The sequence below is a fragment of the Mus pahari genome, chromosome 5 (assembly GCF_900095145.1).
Source record: "Mus pahari chromosome 5, PAHARI_EIJ_v1.1, whole genome shotgun sequence".
Taxonomy (NCBI): domain Eukaryota; kingdom Metazoa; phylum Chordata; class Mammalia; order Rodentia; family Muridae; genus Mus; species Mus pahari.
In genome coordinates, this window is record NC_034594.1 from 147051739 (window position 1) to 147078443 (window position 26705).

The window sequence follows — 26705 nt, forward strand, 5'->3', positions numbered from 1 at the left end:
ATCGTTGGGAAGAGATGCCCCTTGGTCTTGCAAACTTTATATGCCCCATACAGAGGAATGCCAGGGCCAAGAAGTGGGAGTGGGTGGGCAGGGGAGCAAGGTGGGAGGAGGGTATAGGGGACATTCGGGATAGCATTTGAAATGTAAATGAAGAAAATATCTAATAAAATAAGTTAAAAAAAAACACCCACACCCACAGTGCACACCTACTCCAACAAGGCCATGCCCACTCCAACAGGGCCACACCTTCCAATAGTGCCATTCCCTGGGCTGAGCATGTCCAGACCATAACAGAGCCCATCCTATACCCTCAGCTGTAACTAAGAAGTTGTTGGCAATCATGAGGGCAGATTTACAAAGTTAAGGCCAAACAAAATAAAAGAGGCATATCTTGATTACAACGTCATTGGATTGGTCTGATTTAAACTGGGATTAACTTTGACTTCAAAAATGGGGTGGTGCAGACAGTCTTCAGCATGCTGCCTCCAGAAGTCACTGTTTTAAACTCCTCGGCTAACATTATTACCTCACAGGTAAAGTCAAACTAATGCATCTCAGACGACTCTGTAGTGACTATAATAACCACTTCTGTAGCTTTTACTTACACTTGGATGAGTTTTACAGCCATCTAGGCCTTATGACACTCGTGAGAGGTGCTGCCGAGTTCCTTGTAGAGGGGAGGAGATTGGTCATAACCATTAGCAGTCAAGTGATTGGCTCTCAGGCTTTTAAACTCTGCCGTGCCTGACCTGCTGCAGTAGTCTTTGAGAGTCTTTTAGGATAATTGTTACAGACTGTGCATATCAATGTGTTAGGGTTTTGGAAGTCTGTCCAAAGGCCAAGGGACAAGTTCTGAGAGGAGCCTGCCTTTGTCTAGAGCTTTAGAACGTAGTATAAGGTCAAAAAAATATGATCTTACTAGCTGTCCACCCCCTGATAGGATATGCATGGATACTGCAACTTTGTACTTTGTTTACAGTGTTGATTTAGAAGGAACTAGTTCAGAGTTTCTGTTTTATTCTTTCAAGTTAAATTTTAGCTCTCTAAGTGAAATGCTTGCACATGAAGGATTATCTTGTTTTTACCCTATGTTGATAACTGTAGTCATATGGTGCTAGGCTTCTCCCAACCATTGACATGATCCCCTATGTAAGCATCTGCTCCGGAGTCTGTTCTAAAGGTAGCAAGGGTTCCCACAGATCTTAGTCTTAGTTTCAGCCTGCTTCCTGTGCTAGAAATACCCACTGACAAGCTTTAGAGCTAAGTTTTCATTTTTAAGGTTTTTTTTTTCCCCCCCTATGAAGAGATCCAACAGTTAGCTCTAATAGATGCACTACTTCTCCTTGCCAAGTGTTCTCCTGAACAAATTCTTAAACCTCTGCCTTCAGCTCACACCTGTGAGAAATGTCAGCACTGGAGTGTGAAGTCTGCATTTTGAGGGAGGGAGTCTTGGAAAATTGTGAATGCAGTTTCGTTTGGTGTTTCCTTTGCTTAAGAAAATTGTTATAGGTGTTCATATATCCCACGCTTTTGCAAGGTTCTTGAGGACAGAAGAAAGCCTGTCACTGTTAACTGGAACAATCGGGGTACAACAAGCCCAGACCTTGACACCGCTGATACAGTAGGATCAGCCAGTTGCCTTCTGTCCTGAATAGGAGTTTATTTACTGTGGCTACGTGACCTCTCCCCCTCAATCCATCTTCAGAATTGGGGTACTAAGATGAAGCATTACATATACATAACTAAGCAGCATCCTAGCCTAGGGATGGTTCTGCCCACCACTGACCCTTGTTTGCTCAACCTGTCCCTCCTGTAAGTCAGTCTAACAAGTCAGAATTCTGGGAAATTTCTTCCAGGGAGTCATCACTCCCCCATAGCACCCAGGATTCAGATTTTGCCTTCTGTCAGAATGACACTTTTGAGGAAATTATAGTCTCTTGGCATTCATTATTTCTGCAGCGTGATAACTGGAGGAAAGCCCTATCTCCAAGTGCATACTTCCTAGCATTTGCTTTTTGTCCTTTTTATGAATTGTCCCATCATGGTGAGCAGTATGGAGACAGACTGAGAAGTTATTTCCTCTGTTTTGGCTGAAACAGTCCATAAATTCATCATATTCTCATTCATTCTCATTCTCTCTCTCTCTCTCTCTCTCTCTCTCTCTCTCTCTCTCTCTCTCTGTCTCTCTCATTGACAAGAGTTTAGAACCAGAGCCAGTTCTTACTATCAAGGTTCTAGTAGTATGACACAATGTTCATGATATGAGCTATGATCTCTCTATGTTGCTCAACTTGCCTCAGAACTCTGGGTACTGATGGCACCGGTGGGGGTGGGGGTGGGGGTGTGCTACTCATGGCTACACTTGCAAAAAAGCAGTTAATGGTTTGGATGAAGAATGTTCTCATGGGGTGCTATTTTAAGAAGCTATGGAATCTTCTGGATGTGGCTCCAGCTTACAGGTGAGGGGCTGTGCACACAAGTTTTGAAGACTATAGATTGGCCTCTCTTCTGCTTCATGTTTCTGCACCACAGATAGGATCCAGCCGTGCCTCTGGGTCTAAGTCATCCATATGTACTATGTCCTCCGAATCATGAGCCGAATAACCCTTCCCTCCCTTCAACTGTTTACTGGGCAGTTTGTTCACAGCAAAAGAAAATACAATGATATTCACTGAGACTAAGGTAAAGAGTCAGCTTTTATTCAAGCCAGAGTTGACATTCCATTTCAAAGGTCCCCTAGGTGTAAGAAAAAAAGATTTCAGGCATAGTATGTGGATTGTCTGGCTTTGTGTATCGACTTGACACAAGTCATCAGAGTCATGGGAGAGGAAGGCGCCTCAGCTGAGAAACTGCCTTCATGGGTTCCAGCTGTAAGACTTTTCCTCAATTAGTGGTCAATGAGGGAGGGCCCAGCCTGTGATGAGTAGTGACATCCTTGGGCTGGTGGTTTTCCTTTCTATAAGAATGCAGGCTGATCATCCACTGTGGGAGGGTTGCAAACTAGTCTAGTCACTCTGAAAATCAGTGTGGAAAACGAAATAAAAATATGAAATAAATGTATCATATGACCCAGCTATTACATTCCTTCCATAAACCCAAAGGAATCTATCAACCCTATGCTCATTGAAAACAACCTAAATGTCCTTTAACGGACAAATGGATAATGTTGCCCATAGACACTATGAAATAATATTCAGTGATAAAGAAAAATGACATTTGAAGGTAATTGAAGGAACTAGTGAAGATCATTTTGAGTGAGGTAGCCCACACCCAGAAAGATAAACAGCAGGTAATCTCTGATCAGAAACTCCTAGTTCCAAATCCACATTCAAGTATATAACCCAGAGTAACTGAAGAAACTGTGAAGGTAAAAAGGGGGATTTAGAAATAGAAACTAGAAACTAGAGCTATGGCTCAGTGGTTAAGAGCACTGGCTGCTCTTCCAGAGGTCCTCAGTTCAATTCCCAGCAAACACATAGCAGCTCAAAACCATCTGTAATGGAATACATTGCTGCCATCTGGCATACATACAAATATGACCCTCAGATACATAAATAAATAAATCTCTGGGGAAAGGAAACAGTAGGTAGGAGAAAAAAAAAAAAAAAGAATGCAGGCTGAGCATGTCATGGGGAGCAGTAAAGTAAATAACACCCCTTCATGGCTTCTTCATCAGCTCCTACCCCCAGGATACTGCCCTGTTTGACTTCCTGTCCTGACTTCCTCCCATGAAACTCTTTCCTCCCCAGCTAGCTTTTTGATCATGATATTTTGTTGAAGCAATAAAAACTCTAAGGCATTATATGGCATGGAAGTTGGAAAATTGTAGCCTATGATTGTCCTCCACCCTTTCTTTGCCTTAGAACATTCTTTGTCTCTGGGGCATTCCTTAGATACACCTAGAGTGAAATCTATGCTTTGATACATATGGTGGAAGCATTTTTGCTCCCCTGGTTTTGAAATTCAGGTTCCAGTTGGCATGCTTGGGTACAACTTAATGTATTTACCAAGTTATCAGGTAGAAAAAGCGATCAATTGATGGGGGAGATATACAGCATACCATTATAGAATTTGTAATATCCATTGACAAAGGATAGACAACCAAATTATTAACCCTCCCTCCCAGGCTCTTTCTTATCACAGATGTGTTTATTCTCTGTGTAGCCAGGGTTCTAGCCATTCTCTTTCAGCATGGCATATCTTTTACATTGGATTGAAAGTTTCTTGCATTAACAAGCTTCTGCCATGATGTCCAGCTCATACCTAACTTGCTGTGTCCTGTGCTGACAGTTTAAAAAGTGTGGACCTGAATGCCTCCTTATCAGTATGAAGGGAAATTCATGTCTGTTTCTACAGAGATTCTGAAAGGATTGGGGCAGTGCCCATTCCCTCAGGGACTAACTACAGTCATCTTCATTATTTTTTACTTCTTTTCATATGCATGTCTTGGATTCTTGTGGGCAAAACTCATGTTAAACCTTATTGTATCCCAATCAGTCACAAAACATTCACTTGGAGATAACTTTATTTATTCGTGCTTTTATATACCCAAAGAAGGCAAGGTTTCACATCTAGATTTCCAGAAGAACATGGGTCTGTTACTTAACCCATAAGCCTCTTGGTTTGAAATCCACAGACTTTCTATTAATCATGATCAAGTTCACAAGAAGATGCACCAATGTGCATCTCCACAAGGCCTACCCATTGAAGAATAATACATAGTCCAAGTCCTGAGAGCTACTATTCTCATGGGTGGGAGAAGAGAGACAGGTTCCACCGTGGACTAACAGAGCAGATGCTATGAAATGCTCTGTGACTTGACTGTGAAGTAGAATGCATATGGACTGCAGTAGAAGCCCTTTGCGTCTTCACTTCCAGGTCAAACAGGAGATTATAAGATCAGCTTCTTTTCTGGTTACTGTCAGATGAAGGCAACTTAAGGAAGCATTCATTTTGGATCAGGGTTTGAGGAAACAACTCATCAAGATGGGGAAGTCACTGTGGCAGAGGTGTGTAGCAGCTGGTCACACTGTCCTTGGTGGCAGCAGTGAGTGGTGAACTCCGCTGCTCAGATTGCTGTCAGATTTATTCAATTTACCTTCCTCCCCCATGGAATGGTGCTGTCTACATCCAGGGGGTGTTTTCCCACCTTAATTAACTTAATCTAGAAACTGTACTTCAGATATGTTCAGAGATAATTTCCATGGACTTCCATCCCCATGACACTGAGTATTCGTCATTACAGCCAAGGTTTGGGGAGCAATGCCAATTTTTTAGACTAAAACCCAAAACTCTTATTCATGTATATGTGTACTTAACAGCGTCTCTGTGTGGGTATGTCATGTGTGGTGCCTTTAGAGACTAAGGTATTGTCTAATTGGAGTTACAGGTGCTTTTGAGCAATCCAACATCAGTGCTGGGAACCATACCCACATCTTCTGTATGAGCAGCCAGCACTCTTAAAAGCTGAGCCCCAAGAGTATATGGAGAGAGGCATAAGGCTCTGAACGACCCTGGTACATTCAAGAAATGATGAGCAATACTGGTGGTAGAAATAGATGGCAAAGGTTGAGCTAACAGGGATGGTATTGTTCCATCACTGGGAGGATCTTCTCATGCTCACCAGCAACCGCAGTTCCTTCTCAGACTCCTTGGAGAGTTCAGACTTTCTGTAGCAGCTACAAGCAGATCTTCCTTTGCTTTTATGAGAACTATTTCCCATGTGACATAAAGAATGCTCTGGGTTTGTGGTGACTGTGATGGCTATTCTTGATTGTCACATGACTATATCTGGAATGAATTACAATCCAGAAATGGAGGGTATCTTGGTTAGGGTTTTACTGCTGTGAACAGACACCATGACCAAGGCAAGTCTTACGAGGACAGCATTTAATTGGGGCTGGCTTACAGGTTCAGAGGTTCAGCCCATTATTATCAAGGCAGGAACATGGCAGCATTCAGGCAGGCATGGTGCAGGAGGAGGAGAGTTGTACATCTTCTCCTGAAGGCTTCTAGCAGAATACTGACTTCCAGGCAGTTAGGATGAGGGTCTTAATCCCATACCCACAATGACACATTTACTAAACAGGCCACATCTCCAAATAGTGCCAAGCATATTCAAACCATGACAAAGGGCATCTATGAACCATATCTTGAGGATGGAAGACACAGGATTTTCATCTGAATCTTAAAGTGGGATGATACATGCCTTTAATCTTGAGGTGGAGAAAGGCACATCTTTAATTTGGGCCATACATTCTACTGGAAGTCTATAAATGGACAATGGAAGATGGAAGGTTTTGCCCTTTGCCTGTTTGCCCCTCCCTTGCTAGCACATCCATTTGTTCACTGGCATGGGAGCTTCCTTCTTTGGGATACCAGTATTTACAGAAGATCAGCTAAGACACCCAACCTTGTGGGACTGAGCAACTACTAGGTTCTTTGACTTTTCATTCCCAGCTAGCCATTGTTGGATCAGTTGGACTGCAATCTATAAGGCATTTGACTATCCTGATTGACCAATTGTGAGTGGCACTGGATTTGATAACCCTATATACAAGACTTTTGATAGTTTAAGGGAAAATAAGGAAAATGTTACTGCTGGCTGGTTGCTCTTTGGCATGTCTGGATAAATTGATAAAGGATAGGGATGGGGTCTGTGATAAATTAACTAACTTCATAGAATAGTGAAGGACAACAAAGAACCCAGTGAGTAAAATGGAGCAGCTACAGATGTGCGTAGAAAGTCTAAATGTTTCTAAGTGCACCCTAGAAGAGAATCTTCTTTCCAGCAGCCACAGAGTTCAAGTTGGAGAAAATCAAACCATAGACCTTACAGTAAGGTTGGCCGAATTACAGCAAAAATTCAAGTCTCAACCTCAAAGGATGTTGGCAGTTAGAGTAAGGGCATTGATTGGTAGAGAATTGGGTCTTGTAACTTGGGATGGGGATATGTGGGAGGATCCTACTGAAGCTGAGAACTTTGAATCTTCAGATTTTCAAGGGTTTATTTTATCTGAGGAAGTAGTACCTTCAGCCCCACCCCTTAAAATATTGCGCTTTTCATTTTGCACTGAAGAGATTTTTTTCACTGCATTGTCTGCTAAAACCACAAGTGACTTTCTCTGAAGGCAATGGCAGGCTACACAGTACTGATGTTCCCCAAGGCCCACCAATAGTTACGTTTAGACATATAAGCCAGACTCAGGGTAAGCCAGGCTCCTAGAGGGGAGGTAGAAAGTGTCGTCCATGAGGAGGTGTGCCACACCACTGAAGAGCTGGATGAGTTTGCTAATACATTCAAGCAGAAGTCTGGGGACTATGTGTGGGAATGGATTTTAAGGGTGTGGCATAATGGTAGAAGGAACATAAAACTAGATCAGGCTGAGTTTATTGACATGGGCTTTCTGAGTGGAGGAGATTTTAGTTTTAATATGGAATCTCACACAGTTAAAAAATGGTGTCAAAAATTTGTCTAAATGTTTGACGGAAGCATTTATCAAAAGATGGCCTACTGAAAAGAAGTTAAAAATGCCTGATGTCCTTTGGCATAATGTTGACGCAGGCATTTTAAGGCCTCAGGGAAGTTGCAATGTGAAGAGTGGGCTGACACTCTGTATAAAACCCAATCCTCCACAGTGGGAAGTCCCTGAAGGTATGCCCTTCAGGAATCCTATAAGACCCAAACTGGTNAGAGGTGCACCAGCACATTTGAAGAGTTTTGTCATCACCCCCCCCCCCCTTTATTTCTTTTGTGCCAGAGCTTAGGGTTGGAGATGCTGCTGCTCAGTTGGAGGAATTAAATGCAATGGGTTTAGCTAGGCCCTAAAGTAACAGGGGACAGCTGGCAGCATCGAATTGCCAAAGGCAAGGTGATTGTGGTTATAACAGGCATCGTAGACAACAGCAATGTTCATAATTCCTAACCCTTAATGGTCAGCACAGCTGAGCTGAATTTTACAGGGCATGCTCTTTCCAGAAGTGAAATGCGTAAGAACTTTGGTTTGACCTGTGTAAACAGAAAAAAAATCTCAAATGAAAGAAGGGCTGCACTGGGTCATGGCAAAAGGCAATCTGGGCTAGTATACCACTTTCTGGATTTGATCCAGTTTGCTGATCTAGAACCCCTTGAATGAACGAGTGGTGGGTTCTTCTGAGGAACAATCTTGATAGGATTCCTTAAAGTTTTACTGTTAACCTTTCTTCATTTCTTCCCCAGAAAAATGTACAACCTTTTTTGCACATTTGGGGAAAGAAGATGATCAGACTTTCCAGGGTCTATTGGGTACTTGTTCTGAATTGACACCGATTCTCGGAGATCCCAAGAAACACTGCGACCCTCCAGTTAAAGTAGTCACTTGTGGAAGCCAGGTGATGAATGGAGTTTTGGCTGATGTCCAACTCACAGTAGGTCCAGTAGGTGCTTAAACTCACCCTGTGTTTATTTCTCCAGTTCCAGAATGTATAATTGGGATAGATATTCTTAGGAGTTGGCAGAATTCTCACTTTGGTTCTCTGACCTGTGGAGTGAGGGCTATCATGGTTGGAGAGGCTAAATGGAAGCCTTTAGAGTGGCCCCTGCCAAAGAAAATAGTGAGTCAAAAATAGTGTCACATCCCTGGAAGAATTACAGAAATTACTGCAATCATCAAGAACTTGAAAGATGTTCCCACCACAACTCACTTTAATTCTCCTATCTGGCCAGTATAGAAGACAGATGGATTAAAGAAAATGACAGTTGCCTATCAAAAACTCAGTTAGGTAGTAACAGATTGCAGCTGCTGTACCAGATGTACTGTTCTTACTCCAACAAATTAATGCATCTTCTGGTACATGATGTGCAGCTATTGATCTCTTTCCCCAGTTGTTCCTGTCATTGCCCAATGGGCCTATGAACAAAGTAGCCATGATGGCAGAGATAAGGGTAATTCATGGACTCATCAAAATGAACTTCCACTCATCAAGGCCTACTTGGCTGTAGCTGCTGCTGATTGCCAGATCTGCCAACAGCAGACACCAACACTGAGCCCCAGATATGGCACCATTCCCCATGGCGACCAGCCAGCAACCTGGTGGCAGGTTGTCTCCACTGAACCATTTCTTTCATGGAAAGGACAATCTCTTATCCTTACTAAAGTAGACACTTATTCAGGTTATATATGAAAGAAAAAGATTTCTTTCCTAAGCATAATTCTTTTGCTAAACCCACATCCATGGACTTACAGAATGCCTTATTGTTTCTAACAAAGGAACTCACTTCACAGTCAGAGACATGTGACAGTAGGCCCATGATCATGGAGTCCACTAGTATTACCACGTTCCTCAGCATCTGGAAGCAGTCGGCCTGATAGAAAGATGGAGTTGTCTTCTGAAGGCATAGTTACAGTGCCAGTTAGGTGGTACCAACATGGAGGGCTGGGGCGGGGTTCTCTAGAAGGTAATATATGCTTTGAATCAGCATCCAATATATGGATTTTTTTCTCCCATAGACAGGATCTAAGGATTCAGGAATCAAGGGGTGGATCAATCACCCCTAGTGACATGCTATCAATCACCCCTAGTGACATACTAGGGAAATTTTTGCTTTCTGTTCATGCAAGTATAATTCCTTCTGGCCTATAAGTTTTGGTTCCACAGAGGGAGTCTTCCTGCCAGGAGCCACAACAAACATTCCATTGAACTGGAAGCTCAGACTTTCCCATGATCAGCAGGCTTCTAATGCCCTTAAATCAACAGGCTAAGAAAGGAATAACAGTGTTATGAGGGTTGATTGATCCAGATTAAGATGGGGAAATTTCATTGCTTCTTCATAATGGAGGTTAGAAAGACAATGTTGGAAGTGCAGGAGCTCCTTTAGGACATCTCTTGATGTTAATCATTTCCTGTGACTAAAGTCAATGGAAAACTTCAACAGCCAAATCTGTATATGACCACAGTGGGCACAGACCCATCAGGAATGATGGTATAACTCACTCCTGGAGGAGATGTGCCAACATCTGCTGAGGTACTTGCAGAGAGTGGAAGAAATACAGAATGGGTAGTAGAGGAAGGGAGTTATAAATACCAGCTAAGGTCTCATGGCCTTGAAGAAATGAGGATTATAATTAACATAAATGCTTCTCTTGGATTTTGTTAAGAATGCATTTGACAGATATTTGTGTTTTCTTTCAATTTCTTTATCATATATTGTAACATCAATAAAGAGACTATCAGTACTTACCATTATTTAAGTTTGAGATACTAAAAGGCTGTCCCCAAGGGTGTTTGTAGTTGTGTGAGGGATAGTTATATCATGTTAGGCATAGTTATGACCTGGTTAAATTTGTCATGCAATTGTGATTGTACATAGGATAGTTATATTCTGTTTAGGTGTTATAATGACCTGGTTATTGTTTTCACTTGGAAATTAATCATGACATAAGGACAGGATTGTGTGTCAAGTTGACAAGAAGCGGATTTGTGAAGGCCATTCTCGGTTGTCAACTTGACTATATCTGGAATGAATGACAATCCAGAAATGAAGGGTACACCTGTAATCCAGATCTTGAGACTGAAATACACAGGCTTTTTTCATCTGGAGCTTGAGGAGGGATGGCACCTGTCTTTACTCTGGGCCACACCTTCTGCTGGAAGCCATATAAGGACAATGGAAGAAGGAAGGTTTGCTCTCTTGGCTTTCTTGCCCTTGCCTTCCTAGCACATGCATTTTTTTCACTGGCAATAGAGCCATGGCTTCTTTGGGAGTTCAGCCTATACCAAAGAGCAGGGGACACCTAGCCTCATGGAACTGTGCTATTGGATTCTTGCACTTGCTGGCTGTTGTTGGATTAGTTGGAGTGCACTATAAGTCATTCCCATAAATTCTCTTCATATATATATATATATATATATATATATATATATNAGAGAGAGAGAGAGAGAGAGAGAGAGAGAGAGAGAGAGAGAGAGAGAGAGAGAGAGAGATTGGGTCTATAAGTTATCTGACTCTAGAGACCTGACTAACATAGTAACCATGGAAAAATCTTTTGCACTCAGTTTAAGAGTTCAAAGGCACTGGGATGAATAGAAAGTGAATTTTAGCGCTATATCTGACATACAAACAGTCGTTCTTCATGATTTACTGATAGTATGAGGTATACACTTATCATTGGTCATGGTTTCTAGTTTGGAAGATTGGATTGGCATCATTTATATAGTAAGTATTCTTTCTAATTCATATTCTTAATATTTTAACTAGTAGGTTGTAATTAATTAGTTCATTAGCACTGGGCCTAAAGAGACTGATGGCTCAGTGGTTAAGAGTGCTTGCTGTTCTTGTAGACAACCTGAATTTGATTACCAGCACAAGCGTCAGGTGGCCCAGATTTGGCTGTAACTCCAGCCTAGGGGATCTGACTTCTTTTTCTGAAGTCTGTAGGCACTGCACTTACAAACACACAGGTAAAAACAGACAACCATATATAAATATACAAATAAAGTAGATAAAATCCTTTGACAAGATCAACAACATAATGAATCTCAGAATGGACTGTCTGTCTGCTTACTGATGTATCAACACCAATTAGATACCTTAAGTTTTAAATAATAGCTAAAATTGAGCTTCTGAAAAAAGAAAGAAAGGAAAATGTACAAGTATCTGAAAAGAGACTCCTGCAGAATGAAATATTGAGGCGTATCAGAACCTGTCTTCAAACACTTCTAAACTCGGAAACATTTATTTTAGGATACTTAAAAAAATGATGACCTGTTCAAAGCTGTGAGCACCTGCAAAGCAGTTTCTCTTTAGTTTATCCTGTGTTGCTCATCTTGCATTTTCAGGAGAAAGGGAGGTGATGCTGTGTCAGGAAGATTTTTCCGCAGTGATGTGGGAGACAGCTACGTTCGTCTCTGAAACAAGACAACTTTGTTTCATGGGAGGGATTTTAGTTTTATCAGAGCAAAGCTGCAAGACTAGAGATAGGACAGTAGGAGACTGTGTGGTCATCAGGTTCCCTGCAAAGTAGGTCTTGTCTCTCAGGATTTGCCTCCAGAAATGATAAAAACAAATTTTGAAAATCAATTTGGAATTAATCCATCTATTAATTAGTGAGAGTTGTAGAGGTAGTGAGTTATGTTAGGTCTATCTATCTATCTATCTATCTACATATACACATACACATACACATACACACGCACACACCCACCCCCCCATATATATATATATATATATATATATATATATATATATATATATATATGTATATGGGCTTATGCCTGCTAGAAAAGCAATATACTCATCAACTACTATTCCAGCCCTCATTTGTCTTGGGGCAGGAGAGATGGCTTAGTCCTTAAGAGTGCTTATTTTTCCTTCAATCCTTCCTCTAACTCTTCCATAGGGATTTCCGACTTCTGTCCAATGCTTGGCTGTGGGTATCTACATCTGTCTCAGCCAGCTGCTGGGTAGAGCCTCTCAGAGGACAGCCATGTCTCTGAGAGCACATGTCTCCTGTCTGCAAGCAAACATAGCAGTAGTAATAGTATCAGGGATTGGTGCCTACCCATGGGATGGATCCCAAGTTGGGCTGGTCACTGATCAGCCATTCCTTCACTCTCTGGAGGGGGCGGGCAGGCAGCATTTGGGATATAAATAAATATAAAAATAATAGTAATCATAATAATTAATAATAAAGAGTAATTATTGTTTTACCATACGGCCTAAATTGGGTTCCTAGCACCGAAGATGGCCACGAACTCCTGTAACTCTCAGCTCCAGGGATCCAATACCTCCTTCTGGCCTCTGTGGGAACCTGAACACACAACTGTGCATACTCATCACAGATTCAAGCACTCATAAAGAAAATAATAAAAGAAATATTTAAAATTAGCTTAGTTTTAATTACATATGTAGGAACCTGGAAAATGAGAATTAATTTCTTTCTTTGAGTGATAAAAGGAATTTATACATTATTTAATTAGATAAAGCACCTGTTTTTTTCTGCAGTAAAATGGAACTTTTTCTGAAGCAATACCCACATGTTTAACCTACAATAGAATGCCTCAGTTAATACAGAAGAAAAGAGATGTTTGTATTTGTTTTTTTTTCCTCTGAGAACTAAAAATGTTTATGGGAAGGGCTTCACTTTTGTAGTAACTGTTATTAGTTAATAATTTCTTTGAAATGTCATGAGAAATCAGCTTTTGCTATATGATGAATTGTGATGATTTCTTTTTCACTCCTTTTCAAAATATTGTAGCAGAAAACTCCCAAACTTCAAATCAGAGTCACTTGAAGAGAGAATGAGAATCATTAGATAGTGTGTATAATTATTACTAACTGTGTTTGGCTATGTTCATCAAATCCGTGCAGTGTATCAAGGTACCACGATGTGCAGAACTCATTCCTATTCTGTGAGGCTCGTAAGTTGTGTTTGCTGTACAAACACGAAGGCCTGAATTTGGATACCTGGCAGCTTTGTAAATAGCTAAGTGGAGCAGTGTGCACTTATAACCTTAGAGAGTCAGTGTTTTCCCAGAGTGGTCTAGCCCAATCAGTGAGCTTCAGGTTCAGGGAGAGACTCCATCTCAACAAATAAGATGAAGATCAATATAGAAAGGCACTTGACATTGCCCTCTGTCATGCATGGATACGCATGTGGGCATGGACATGTACACACAAACAGACACACAGACATACAGATGGACACTCAATAACAGCACCATCAGCACTATCAGCAACATCATTGTCATTGTCACTCTCTTCCCAAATCTGTCCACATCCTTGAAAGCTTTTTACATCTCAGTCAGGTTTTGTGTGAGTGCATTTCTCACTCAGATTATGCATCCTCCATACAGTGCCTAAATGAGGGAGCAATCCATATGCTTACATCCCTAATGTTGCAGTGTCATTTGTCGCCAATAACCTCAGGTGATGATTGCCATTCTGTTCCTTCCACTTGATCCATGTGCTTCATGAGTGGTGTAGGCAAGTTCCCGTGCTCTATGTGCAGATTCTTCTAGTTCCTGGAATATGTGGTGTTGTTTTCAATGTTTTTCTATTGCTGGATTTGTGACATTAGTTAGAAGATATTGATGCATCTTTGACTATTGGGGGAGGGTAGGAATTATAAAGAACTTACTGGTTTATTGAACATTTGATATATTTCATTAGTGAAGTCATAAGATATTGATGCATCTTTGACTATTGGGGGAGGGTAGGAATTGTAAAGAACTTACTGGTTTATTGAACATTTGATATATTTCATTAGTGAAGTCATAAGGTCCTGGGATTTTCTTGGATGGAAAACGTATTTATTCTCAGTATCCATCATTGGTTAGTTAAGGTTATCTGCTCCTTAATGATTCAGAATGTGTATTTCTTCTATGCCGGAAATTTTCTTGGCAGGTTATTGTTATTAGCTTCCAATGAGTCTTTGTAATTCCCATGTTTCCTGTTTCAGTTCTCATTTTATTTGTGTTTTCTTTCTTTTAGTTGGCTTGTCAGTTTTGTTTTGGAAGAACCATTTTCATCTTGCTGATTCACAAGGACAACTATATATTCATTTGTGTATATACTTTTGTATGTATGTTTATGTATGTACATGAGCATACATGTTGTGCTGTGGTGCAAGTGTGGAGGTTGGAGGACAACTTGCTGTTGTCTGAAATTCCCTTGTGCCATACAGCTTTTGGGGTTCAAACTCAGGTCCTTATGAATAGAAATAAGCATGTGCTTTTACCCTCTGAGACAGCTCCTCAGCCTGTATTTATATCACCCACTTGTAGTTATCCAATGTTCCCAATCCTACCTATTGAAAACACTGCCTCTATGTTTATATTTATTCATTCTGTATAGATAACCATATGTGTAATATATTTTTACATATTTGTTGTATTCATTTACATATCTCATATTCAGACTTTCCTAATCTTTAGTACCCTTTTTGTGCTAATTCTGGATTGAATTTGCTTTAGTTGTTATAGTTTCATTAGACACACTGAAAGATTGTTCATCTGAGATCTTTTCTTTTCTTTTCTTTTCTTTTCTTTTTGGAGTTAGAAATATTACTTCTGTAGTAAGAAATCTTTTTATTGGATATTTTATGTTGTTATATTTCAAATGTTATCCATTTTCCCAGTGTTACTTACCAGAACCCCCTATCCTATACCCCTTCTCCCTGCTTCTATAAGGGTACACCCCCACCCACCTACTCCCACGTCACTTCCCTGGCATTCCCGTTCAAGCCTTCACAGGACCCAGGGCCTCTCCTCCCATTGATGTCAGACAATGCCATCCTCTGCTANATATGTGGCTGGAACCATGGGTCCCTCCATGTGTACTCTTTGGTTGGTGATTTAGTCCCTAGGAGCTCTGGGGGGTCTGGTTGGCTGATATTGTTGTTCTTCCTATGGGGTTGCAAACACCTTCAGCTCCTTCAGTCCTCTCTCTAACTCCTCCGTTGTGGTCCCTGTGCTCAATCCAATGGTTGGCTGCAAGCATCCACATCTGTATTTGTCAGGCTCTGGCAGAGCCTCTCAGGAGACAGCTATAACAGGCTCCTGTCAGCAAGCACTTCCTGGCGTCCCCAATAGTGTCTGAGTTTGGTATCTGTATATGGATTGATCCCCAGTTTGGGCAGTCCCTGGATGACCCTTCCTTTAGTCTTTGCTCCACACTTTTTCCTTGTAGTTCTTTAGACACAAGCCATTCTGAGTTAAAAATTTGGAGATGAGTGGGTGGCCCCCTCCCCCAACCAAGGGCCTTGCCTAACCTCTGGGTATGGTCTTTAAAGGTTCTCCATCCCTTTTGTTGGGTATTTCAGCTAATCTCATCCCAGTTGGGTCCTGGTAACCTCTTGCTTTCCTGGCATCTGGGACTTGTTGGTGGTTTTCCCCATTTCCCCATACTCTATTGTTACACACCTCTGTTCAAATTCCTGACCCTCTGTATATAATCCCCGCCTTCTCCCATACCTGATCCTGTCCCCCCTTTCACCTTCCTTTCTTCCTCCTGAGTCCCTCCCACCCTCTACCTCCCATGAGTATTTTGTTTCTCCTTCAAAGAAAGACTGAAACATCCACATTTCAATCTTCCTTCTTCTTCAGCTTCATATGGTCTGTGAATTGTATCTTGGGTATGCTGAGCTTTTGGGCTAATATCCACTTATCAGTGGGTGCATATCCTGTGAGTTCTTTTGTGATTGGATTACCTCACTCAGGATGATATTTTCTAGTTCCATCCATTTACCTAAGAATTTCATAAAATCATTGTTTGTAATAGCTGAGTAGTACTCCATTATATAAATGTACAACATTTTCTGTATCTATTCCTTTGTTGAAGGACAACTGGGTTCTTTCCAGCTTGTGGCTATTATAAGTAAGGTTGCTCTGGACATAGTGTATCATGTGCTCTTGCTATATTTTGAAACATCTTTGGCTATATACCCTGGAGTGGTATAGCTGAGTCCTCAGGTAGTACTTTGTCCATTTTTCTGAGTAACCACTAGATTGATTTCCAGAGTGGATGTACCAGTTTGCAATCCCACCAACAATGGAGGAGTGCTCCTCTTTCTCCACATCCTCAATAGCATCTGCTGTCACCTGAGATTTTGATCTTTGCCATTCTGACTGGTGTGAGGTGGAATCGTAGGGTTGTTTTGATTTGCATTTCCATGATGAATAAAGACATTGAACATTTCTTTAGGTGTTTCTTAGCCATTCAGTATTCTGCAGTTGAGAATTTTTTGTTTAGCTATGTACCCAATTTTTCTTAGATATTTTCTTTATTTACATTTCAAATGTTATCCCCTTTCCTGGTTTCCCCTCGGAAAACCCTCTCCCCATATCACCCCCTTCCCTGCTCACCAAACCACCCACTCCTGCTTCCTGACCCTGTCGTTCCCCTATACTGGGGCATAGAGCTTTCACAGGACCAAGGGCCTCTCCTCCCATTGATGACCAACTATTATTGTGTGAGGTACAATGTGTGCTTTGAGCTTTAGTAAAGGTTCTTTTATGAATGTGGGTGCCCTTGCATTTGGAGCCTAGATGTTCAGAAGTGAGAGTTCATCTTGGTAGATTTTTCCTTTGACTAGTATGGAGTGTTCTTCCTTATCTTTTTGTCTTTTTTCAATATAACTTTTGGTTGATAGTCGATTTTATTCAATATTAGAATGGCTACCCTGTCTTGTTTTTTGGGACCATTTGCTTTACTCTGAGGTATTATCTGTCTTTGTCACTGAGGTGCATTTCCTGTATACAGCAAAATGCTGGGTTCTGTTATGTTGCCAGTCTGTTAGTCTATGTCTTTTTATTGGGGAATTAAATCCATTGATGTTAAGAGATATTACAGAAAAGTGATTGTTGCTTCCTGTTATTTTTACTGTTAGAGGTAGACTTATGTTTGTGTGGCTGTCTTCTTTTGGGGTTGTTGAAAGAAGATTATTTTCTTCATTTTGCTAGGGTGCAGTTTTCCTTCTTGTGTTGGAGTTTTCCATCTATTATCCTTTGTAAGGCTGGATTTATGGAAAGATATTGTATAAATTTGATTTTGTCATGCAATATCTTGTTTTCTCCATCTATGATAATTGAGAGTTTTTCCGGGTATAGTAGCCAGGGCTGGCATTGGTGTTTCCTTAGGGTCTGTATGACATCTTCCCAAGATCTTTTAGTTTTTACAGTCTCTGGTGAGAAGTCTGGTATAATTCTATTAGGTCTGCCTTTATATGTTACTTGACCTTTTCTCCTTACTGCTTTTAATATTCTTTCTTTATTTTGTGCATTTTGGTGTTTTGATTATTATGTGACAGTAGGAATTTCTTTTCTGGTCCAATCTATTTGGAATTCTGTAGGCTTCTTATATGTTCATGGGCATCTCTTTCTTTAGGTTAGGGAAGTGTTCTATAATTTTGTTGAAGATATTTACTGGCCCTTTAAGTTAGGAATCTTCACTCTCTTCTATGCCTATTGTCCTTAGGCTTGGCCTTCTCAGTGTGTCCTGGATTTCCTGGACGTTTTGGTTAGGAAGCTTTTGCTTGTTGTATTTTCTTTGAGTGGTGTGTCAGTGTTTTCTATGATATCTTCTGCACCTGAGATTTTCTCTTCTATATCTTGTATTTTGTTGATGATGCATGCATCTATGACTCCTGATTTCTTTCCTAGATTTTCTCTCTTCAGCCTTGTCTCCCTTTGTGATTTCTTTATTGTTTCCATTTCTTTTATTGAATCCTGATGATTTTGTTCAATTCCTTCGCCTGTTTGATTGCGTTTTCTTGTAATTCTTTAAGGGAATTTTGTGTTTCCTCTTTAAGGGCTTCTACCTGTTTACCTGTGTTCTACTGTATTTCTTTAAGGGAATTTTTTATGTCCATCTTAATGTCCTCTATCACCATCATGAGAAGTAATTTTAGATCTGAATCTTGCTTTTCCATTGTGATGATGTATCCAGGGCTTGTTGTGGCCCTAGGAGAACAGCTCTCTTAGGGTGGTAATGGGTTTCAGCGAGCTGTGATCTTAGGTGTGTCAGCACTCCTGGGAGACCAGTTGTCTGGGTACCATTAGGTTGTGGAGAGCTGTGTCACAGGGTTAGCTCCAGAGCATAGATGGAGACTGGAAGGATCCTGTCCCTGGCTGTTCCATGGTTCCTGTGCCCTGTGTGCTCCTGGAGGGTCCCTCTTTGGCCAGTTATTGGAAAAAAAAGTGTTGGTCTCACCTGTGAGCTTAGGAGTGACAGCACTCCTAGAAGACCAGCTCTTTCCAGGCCATCTGAGATTTTAAGTTTTAGATATAGGCAATAATTGCTATAATGAGCTCTCATTATAGCTTTGACTCCATTCCATAGGTTTTGGTTAATTGAGTTTTCATTTTCAAAAATTTGCTTTAGATATTTTCTTTTTTAAAATTTTATTTCTAATTCATTTTTTACACTCCATAGTCTATTCCCTGCCCTCCCCCATCCACCCTCCAACTGTTCCACATCCCACACCTCTTCCCCACCCCATCTCATCTCCATAAGAATGCCTCTATCCTCCACCCCACCTGACCCCTAAACTCCCTGGGGCCTCCAGTCTCTTGAGGGTTAGGTACATCATCTCTGAATGAACACAGACCTGGAAGTCCTCTACTGTATGTGTGTTGCGGGGCTTCATATCAGCTGGTGTATGCTATCTGTTTGGTGGTCCAGATATTTTCTTATTTTGTGGTGTGTGTGTGTGTGTGTGTGTGTGTGTGTGTGTTAGGGTCACCTAAATGCCTTGACTTAAGTGTGGTGCTCAGAGAGTACCTTGCTGGAGTCTGCATTCTCCTTCTACCATGTAACTCTGGCTGTTCAGGAACTAAGTAGACCAGTCTAGCCTTGAATTTTAATAGAGTTGCTCCTGCCTCTGCCTCCCAAATGCTTGAATTAAAAGTGTGCAGCACCATGTGTAGCACAAGGCATATTTTGATACTAGACTGCTTTATGGAACCTAATATTGAAACTCTCGAATCATCTACCCATGAGGAACTCATTTACTTTAAAATCTCATCCTGGTGGTTGTGATGTATTTTCTTCATTGTCTGCATTCATTTCTCCTTTGTGTCTTTTGCTTTGCTTTAGACAATGCTGATCAGAATATGGTAGGGAAGTGCGTGTACCCCAGCAAAGAAAAAGGCACAAAAGAATCTTGTGAATGTATGTATAGGTACATGCATCTTAAAGGGACTGGCATTGTCCTGAAATTCTGATGATTAGTTTTCAGGTATTTATAAACTTCCTTCTCCAGTTTGTCTCCTGGCATGAGGTACACACAGGAGCTTTCTCATTTGGCCCATAGTATATATCCACATCTGTCAAAGCCTTCCTTTGTTTTCAGAGTCAAATATAATCTTACTCTAAGCAGGTTCATGTACTTTTCCATGTCCTTTCTTCCTGTACTAACCTGTGACTCAAAATAAGCCACTACTATTTTCCTTGTGATGTCCCACTATAGACTATCCTCTGACTTTCCAACAAGTGTATAAACAGTTCTTAATGCGACATCTCAGCGTGGTGATACATGCTGGTAGTTTCAAATGATGGAGAGACTAAGAAGAAGGATGGCTTGAGTCCAGGAGTTCACTGCCAGTCTGGTAAATAGTGATAGAAACGCTTCCTGAAAAATTAAAACCAAACTCAGCCAAACGCAAATCAACAACGATAAAGAGAACTCACATTGTGATGAGTTAAAGATGCATTTTCAGGATGTTGGGTAACTCAGCATCTGGAATCTCACATCTAATAGTTCAATGTAATATCTCTTTTTCCAAGTAAACAGACCTAAGTTTTACTATAGTTAGATGCTATTTTAATGTTTTACATATATCTATATAGCTCTGGTTTTTATATTTTGTAATATCTCACCTGCTTATTTTTTTAATGACTGAATTGATAATATTTCCATTTAAATACCTTTTTAAATATAGCAAGATCAGCTCTACACCTGGGCTGCAGTTAGCCAACCCACACATTCGATGGATTACAGCGAAGGGCAGTTTCCCAGGAGAGAACCATCCATGTGGCCATCATCCAAGCTTCCTGATGAAGAGCCCAGTTCCAAGGACATTGACACAGGTAAGATATGGGACAGCCAGCTTCTCAAGATTGTGCGATGTAGTATGGAATTGAACACTTGCTGGGTAGTGAGTCTGTAGCCTCTTGCAGATACTTTTTTTTTTTTTTTTTTTTTTTATCTCCGGCATCCTATTAAAATCAATGGGATGCCTGAGACACTTGCCCAAAGCTGCTGGGGTTAGAATGTAGCAGCCTATCAGCTACACTTGGATTCTCTGGTAATTTCTACATTTACTGAAGTTTTGAAAAACATTGTCTACAGAGCCCACCCACCACCTGGTTGAAACTCTACATTCTGTCTTGGCCTAAGAGAACCTAAAAGGGACATTTTTCTCCACTATCTCTAAACTTCATTGCTTGAAGTTTTCTTTGTACTTCCAAAACTTCTTTTCTTTACCATAAAGATAACTGGGGATGGAAAATAAGAGTGTACATTTTCTTAAACTTCACTCTAAAATAATTGTGCAACATTCCAATGCAATATACTTTTTTCTGGAAAAAAAAAGCTTTAGCTTCCTTTGGTTGTCTTAAACTATTTTGTGTCATTGGCTAGGAAGAAACTTCTTGAGGCTGGAATCAGTGTTAATTAGAGAAATTAATGAGAATGATGATTACTTCGGAGGATCCAGGTTCTCTTGCTGAACTGAGCAGTAGTAAGTCCCATGTCCTGAAATAGAACAACATTGTTTCTCACGACTCTCCTTACTGCAGATCTTCACAAGTGATACTGTAGGTTTTGGAGCTGAGAGCTTGACCATGTGGACTGTCTTAGCAAGAAAGAGATGGCCATAGAAGCTTAATTTTGGCTTGTTGTGAAAGGGCAAAATTGTAAGACTCTGTACCACATCAGCTTTGGGATGTTAGGCAAGTTTCCAAACTGTTGTATTTATTTCCTCACCTATAATATGTTAATGAGAATAGCATCCACTATAAGCTATGATTTTAAGTAATGCATATGTTCATATAAAGCCTTAGAGTGAAGACTAGAGGGTCAGAGCCAATGGAAATGTTTGGTCTCATTGTTACAACCATCATTAAAGTTATTTTCTATTTTTATCTTCCTCATGAGTTTCCTTTAAAACTACTAATGACTCTGTTAATGGTTTTCCAGGGTTCTGTCTTCAATTCTGTACATAGTTCCCACCTCTTGTCTTTACCTGTTCGTTGACAAATATATTTTACCATTTACTCTTTATACCAAATGGACACTACACAGTGTCCCACATGTCCTTTTTAATATGCTCTGTGTTTTAGAGAAACTGTTTGCTATTCACTCTTTGGCATACAATCCAAAAGATAAAATAAAAGCATAAATGTGCAAGAGAATATAAAAAAATTGTTTCATGGAAGACTCTTTTTACTAAAATACTCACAGACAGTAGTTGATCAAGAGTCCAGGCAGTATTCCACACATTAAATTCTTCAGAGAAAAAAAAGAGAGTTTTGACAGGAAAGTGCCTGAAAATCCAACATGTAAATGTAGATATTTTAGTTTCAAAAAGGGAAGGACTCAAGAAAATATTTTTATCCCATATTATGCATGATTGTCTTTAGGCTAAAAATACCATTGGCTGAAATTCATAGGTATAGGTGCAATTGTTTTAAGCAGTTTTCTTGATAGAGAGTCCTTGGAACAATGCTTTCTCTTCTTTCCTTCATTTGCATCAATAGTTGGCATAATATTTCAATGTCCCTACTGTATGTTTTACAGCTTTTCTGACTGCGTTGCTAAAACTTTTCTTTACTATTTGGCAATCCTTTAGAAACATTATCCATCTTTGGCTGAGAACAGATTGAAAGTGGTCCCCTGAATTTTAGCTTGACCAGGATACAAGTGGGGCCAGAATCAGGAGATGATGGCTTACTTGACTTCCTGAAAGTCACTATAATTTCTAGTCCCCTTTATTCTTTGTTGACTGTGAAATGTCACATTTCCTTGACTTTGTCTTGTCACTCCTTTTTTTTTTTTTGACCTAGTGATGTATTCAACTGTGATCTTTGTGTGTTGATGTTTTCATTGCCTATATTTGTTTTGTCTGGTTGGGTTTTTGTTTGTTTGTTTGTTTGTTTGTTTATTATTGTCTTGGTTTCAATGTCCTTACTGAATGTCTCAGTCACATTCTTAGCCTTTTCTTCTATGTTGCAAATATACTTTCTCAACTTTAAGATTGGTTTCCCATCACATTCATATGCTCATTTTTATCCTTTTTAATTTTGTTGATTTTATGCCTATTAAGTTTGTTGATTTTTATAAGGGGACCTTTGATTTTTTGTTGTTGTTGTTGTTTAGAATTTCAACCATTTCGCAACTTTAGACACAGTAGCTGAGGAGTTATATATATTCTAGAAATATATTGCCTTGATTTTTTTCTTAATGTTTCTTAGATTTCTGTGTTGGAATAGATAGTTCATCCAACTTCACTTATAAAACTTCCCATCAACAGCTCTTCCTTCAGGGCTTACTCCTCAGTACCATTCAGATATGAAAAAGCAAACTTCTTTAATAGCTACAACACCAAACCAAAGAGGGAAAAAAAGATCACAAAGGGAGATGGATCAAATGAAAATAAATTTAGGATGAAGTAATAAAATGAATCTGGGTTAGATTAGCTCTCTGCAGTGTATCTGAAAAGAATCTGCAATATTGTAAGGTAGTCAGAAATGTATTCCTTAATTTCAAAGTTGGAAAGGGAAGCTTGAACAGTTGTGTGTCATCTTTAGTTGCCATGACCTTGAAAGCAACAGTTGCTTAGGGAAGCAAACATTTTCTAGCCTCTACTATAAAGAAGATATATCTCTTATGGAATTTGAAGATCTGGAGAGATGGAAAAGTGATAAAGAGTGAGTGCTTGTTCTTCCTGAGTTTAGTATTCACTAACTCACAACCGCTCACACCAGGTCCAGAGTGTGCACCTTTCACTATCATCCATAGTCACTGACACACAGTGGCATTCACAAAACCAGATATATGCATGTACACATAAATAAAAACAAAAATTTCCAAACAAGTGTTGTATGATGTTCTGCAGCGTGGTATTGCTGGCCCATTTCTGTTTTGTCCAAATCCTTTTAAACTCTTTAGATAATGCAGGAGTACCAAGAATGAGGTGTTTGTTCTCTGTCTCTCTGTCACACAATCCAGAGATAGAAGGATGGACTGTGTATCTGAGTATTTGTGTGTGTGTGTGTGTGGGGGGGCATATGCTTGTGTGCGCTTGTGTGCATGGTATGGGGGGTGTGGAGATAGAGTATAGATATATCCTGTGTTTCGAGTATAGATATATTCTGTTGGCAACGATGGATAGCTCGACTATCAAAGAGTCAGACAAGGACATATGCATAAGCCTACATAGAACATGTTAAATCCTCCCCCATTTTTTACCTGCCTGAGACATATATATTAGAATTAAAATCATCTACCATGTATGGGACTTCAATCATAATGCATGCAATTTAAATTCTACTCAGTAAATTTTCTGTCTCTTAAATTAACTAGATTTGAACCGAGCTGGTGTATTTCAGAAAGGAAAATGTAGTTCAAGGAATTCTAACTCTATGCATATTACTTACAATGTAAAATTTCTTAACAATATCAACTTCAGTTTTCGGAGGTGTATTTTGTATTTTTGGACTGGTGGTGGCAGTTTTTGTTGTTGTTTTTTGGTTTGGTTTGTTTTCGAGACAGGCTTTCTCTGTGTAGCCCTGGCTGTCCTAGAACTCACTTTGTAGACCAGGCTAGCCTTGAAATCAGAAATCCGCCTGCCTCTGCCTCCCAAGTGCTGGGATTAAAGGCATGCACCACCACGCCCAGCTGGTGGAGGCAGTTTTGAATGTCCCCTCAAAGTGTACTCTTTGGGTTGACTTTTAATCTATTCTGGTATTTGATCGAGACCCCTCTAGTCTCAGAGGGGAGGGAGGGAGAGAGAGAGAGAGAGAGAGAGAGAGAGAGAGAGAGAGAGAGAGAGAGAGAGAAGCTAGTGATCCTTGTGTACATCTCTAATATGGAAATAAACAAGCAAGCAAACAAAAATCATGGAGGATAAGTAGGAGATCTATTTGCTCTTACTGTACTATTTAAATAGAAAGACAAAAAGATCCTTTCTTCTGTGTCTTCTAAGTCAGGCTTTGTTTGTGGGTCCCTGAGATAAAGTGCAGAAGATGGAAGCATATTTTGGATTTGCTTTATTAACTGTTGATTAGCTTTCAAGCAAAAGATCTCTGTTCAAATGGAGATGACTCTGGTATCAAGTTCAACACAAGGAGAATACCTGCTTTTGATTAGCCTGCTGAAATAATGCTGTCTGGAGCAACGGTTCCGTTTTAAACGCACCTGCTTATAATCTAACCCCTGCCCCTGCTCACATGTTGGATGTGCTGTTTCGTGCTATTTTCTGTTTTTTGTTTTTAAAGATATAATTTTAAATGAAGTACAAGAAATAACTAGATAGAAGGCTGAGCTATGCTACCTCTTAAGGAAACATGACTCCTCCCTAAAAAGGTTACCCCCTCCAACCCTCCCCCCTTTTAATGGTGGCACTATTTCTTGTCTTGATACAATGCTTCATTTGTTTTCATTCTCATATTCAGTCTGGACTACTTTAAGCCCTTACTGCTGGCAAGCACTGTTCTGTATCACAACAGGAGGGGCACATCCAACCAAAGGACCCGCTTCCATGGGGTGAAGGCTGTGGCAGAGTGTATTAGCTAGTTTTCAATATTACAAAAAGCACCTGATAAAAATCAAAGGGTGGAAAATTATTTGGGGTCATGATTTCAAAGGTTTCTAATTTTGGTGTCTTGGTTCCATGATTTTGGATCTGTGGTGAGGCAGTGCGTTGTGGGTAGGCGGCAGGGCGGTCCATGGTGAATCAGAGCACTTTTAACAATTGGGAAGCAGAGAAAGGTGAGGTATAGAATCTCATTACTTCCTTTAAGGGATGCTCAAAGTTGCCTGTCCTGCCTCATCTTCTAAAGTTCCCCCAACCTCTCAACATCACCAACTTGAAATCAAAGCCTTGGAAAGATAAGTCTTTGGGGAATCTTGTTGTGTTTCCAAAAGATAAGATGCAGTAACAGATAGGTAGCAAAAGGGTGAACTGAGGATGGTAGGGTGTGAGGACCTAGCCTATGGAACATGAAAGGGCTGGGGATCAGGAGTCCCGGGGCTGTAGGAGGACATAACTATAACATCACACACAGGGAGCTCAGAGCAAATTCTCAGAGAATGGACCAAGCAATCACAGAAGGGTGACAGTGCAGGTCTCAGGAATCGGGAAACAGCAGCCGCGGTGGCCTTTGTGGCCCCGTGGAAGGATAGAAGAGTGTACGTTTCATCTTAGAAGATGGTCATGTGGGTAAGGGCATAATGAGCTAGTGGCAAAGGTGTGGGGTGTTTACAGAGGTGAAAATCATAGGCAGGTGACACAGGGCCAGAGAACCTGGGCGGAGGCTGTGACGCTCATCTGGGTACAAAGCAAACTTCAAAGGCAGCCTCAAATGCGTTATGCTCTTCAAACTCTGTACCATATTTTTCTGTATCGCCATTGCATGCATCAGTTACGACACTGACGAACAACGTCTGATCTGTGTTATTGGCAATGTCTAGGCTATACAGCTGTCCTGAATAGGCCAGACTTAAACTCATTCACTGAGTGAGCTGTACCTCTCTAACAGGCAGAGGATGGGTGAGAGTCTTTATGTTTAGATTCCTAAATTTTCACATTAGCTTTACTTAGAAGATACTGTCCTCCAGCATAAACAACAACAACAACAGCAACAAAACCAGCAACAACGGACTCTCTAGTCTTGTTTATCCTAGTGTATTTCCAGTATGATCCCATAAGATCTCAAATGGCTGGGAAGACTGGAAAAAAAAAAAAAAAAAAAAAAAAAATCCCTTCAGAATCCATTCTTACTCCTGCCTCTTGGTGGCAGTATTTGTCATCCCTCACTAAAATCAGACCTCAATTTGTCATATTTAAAGCCTTTAAAATCCTGTGCTTCAAGACTGAGATGATCCTATTATATATGAACTTTCACTAAGTGAATAATACAGTTGAAAACTTCTAAGCAGGGACTTTTGTTGGTGGTGGTGGTGGTGGGAGTAAAGAACAATTGAGAAAAGTCATTCAGACTGGCA

The 26705-nt window shown here is 40.4% G+C and overlaps 1 protein-coding gene across 1 annotated transcript in view; it reads left to right on the top strand.

The window, feature by feature from the left end:
• Positions 1–26705, top strand: part of Fmn2 (formin 2) — a 304491-nt gene that overhangs the window by 56326 nt on the left and 221460 nt on the right. Inside the window, 1 exon segment of the mRNA XM_021197955.2 lies at positions 20419–20566. Coding sequence (XP_021053614.1) covers positions 20419–20566 — 148 coding nt within the window.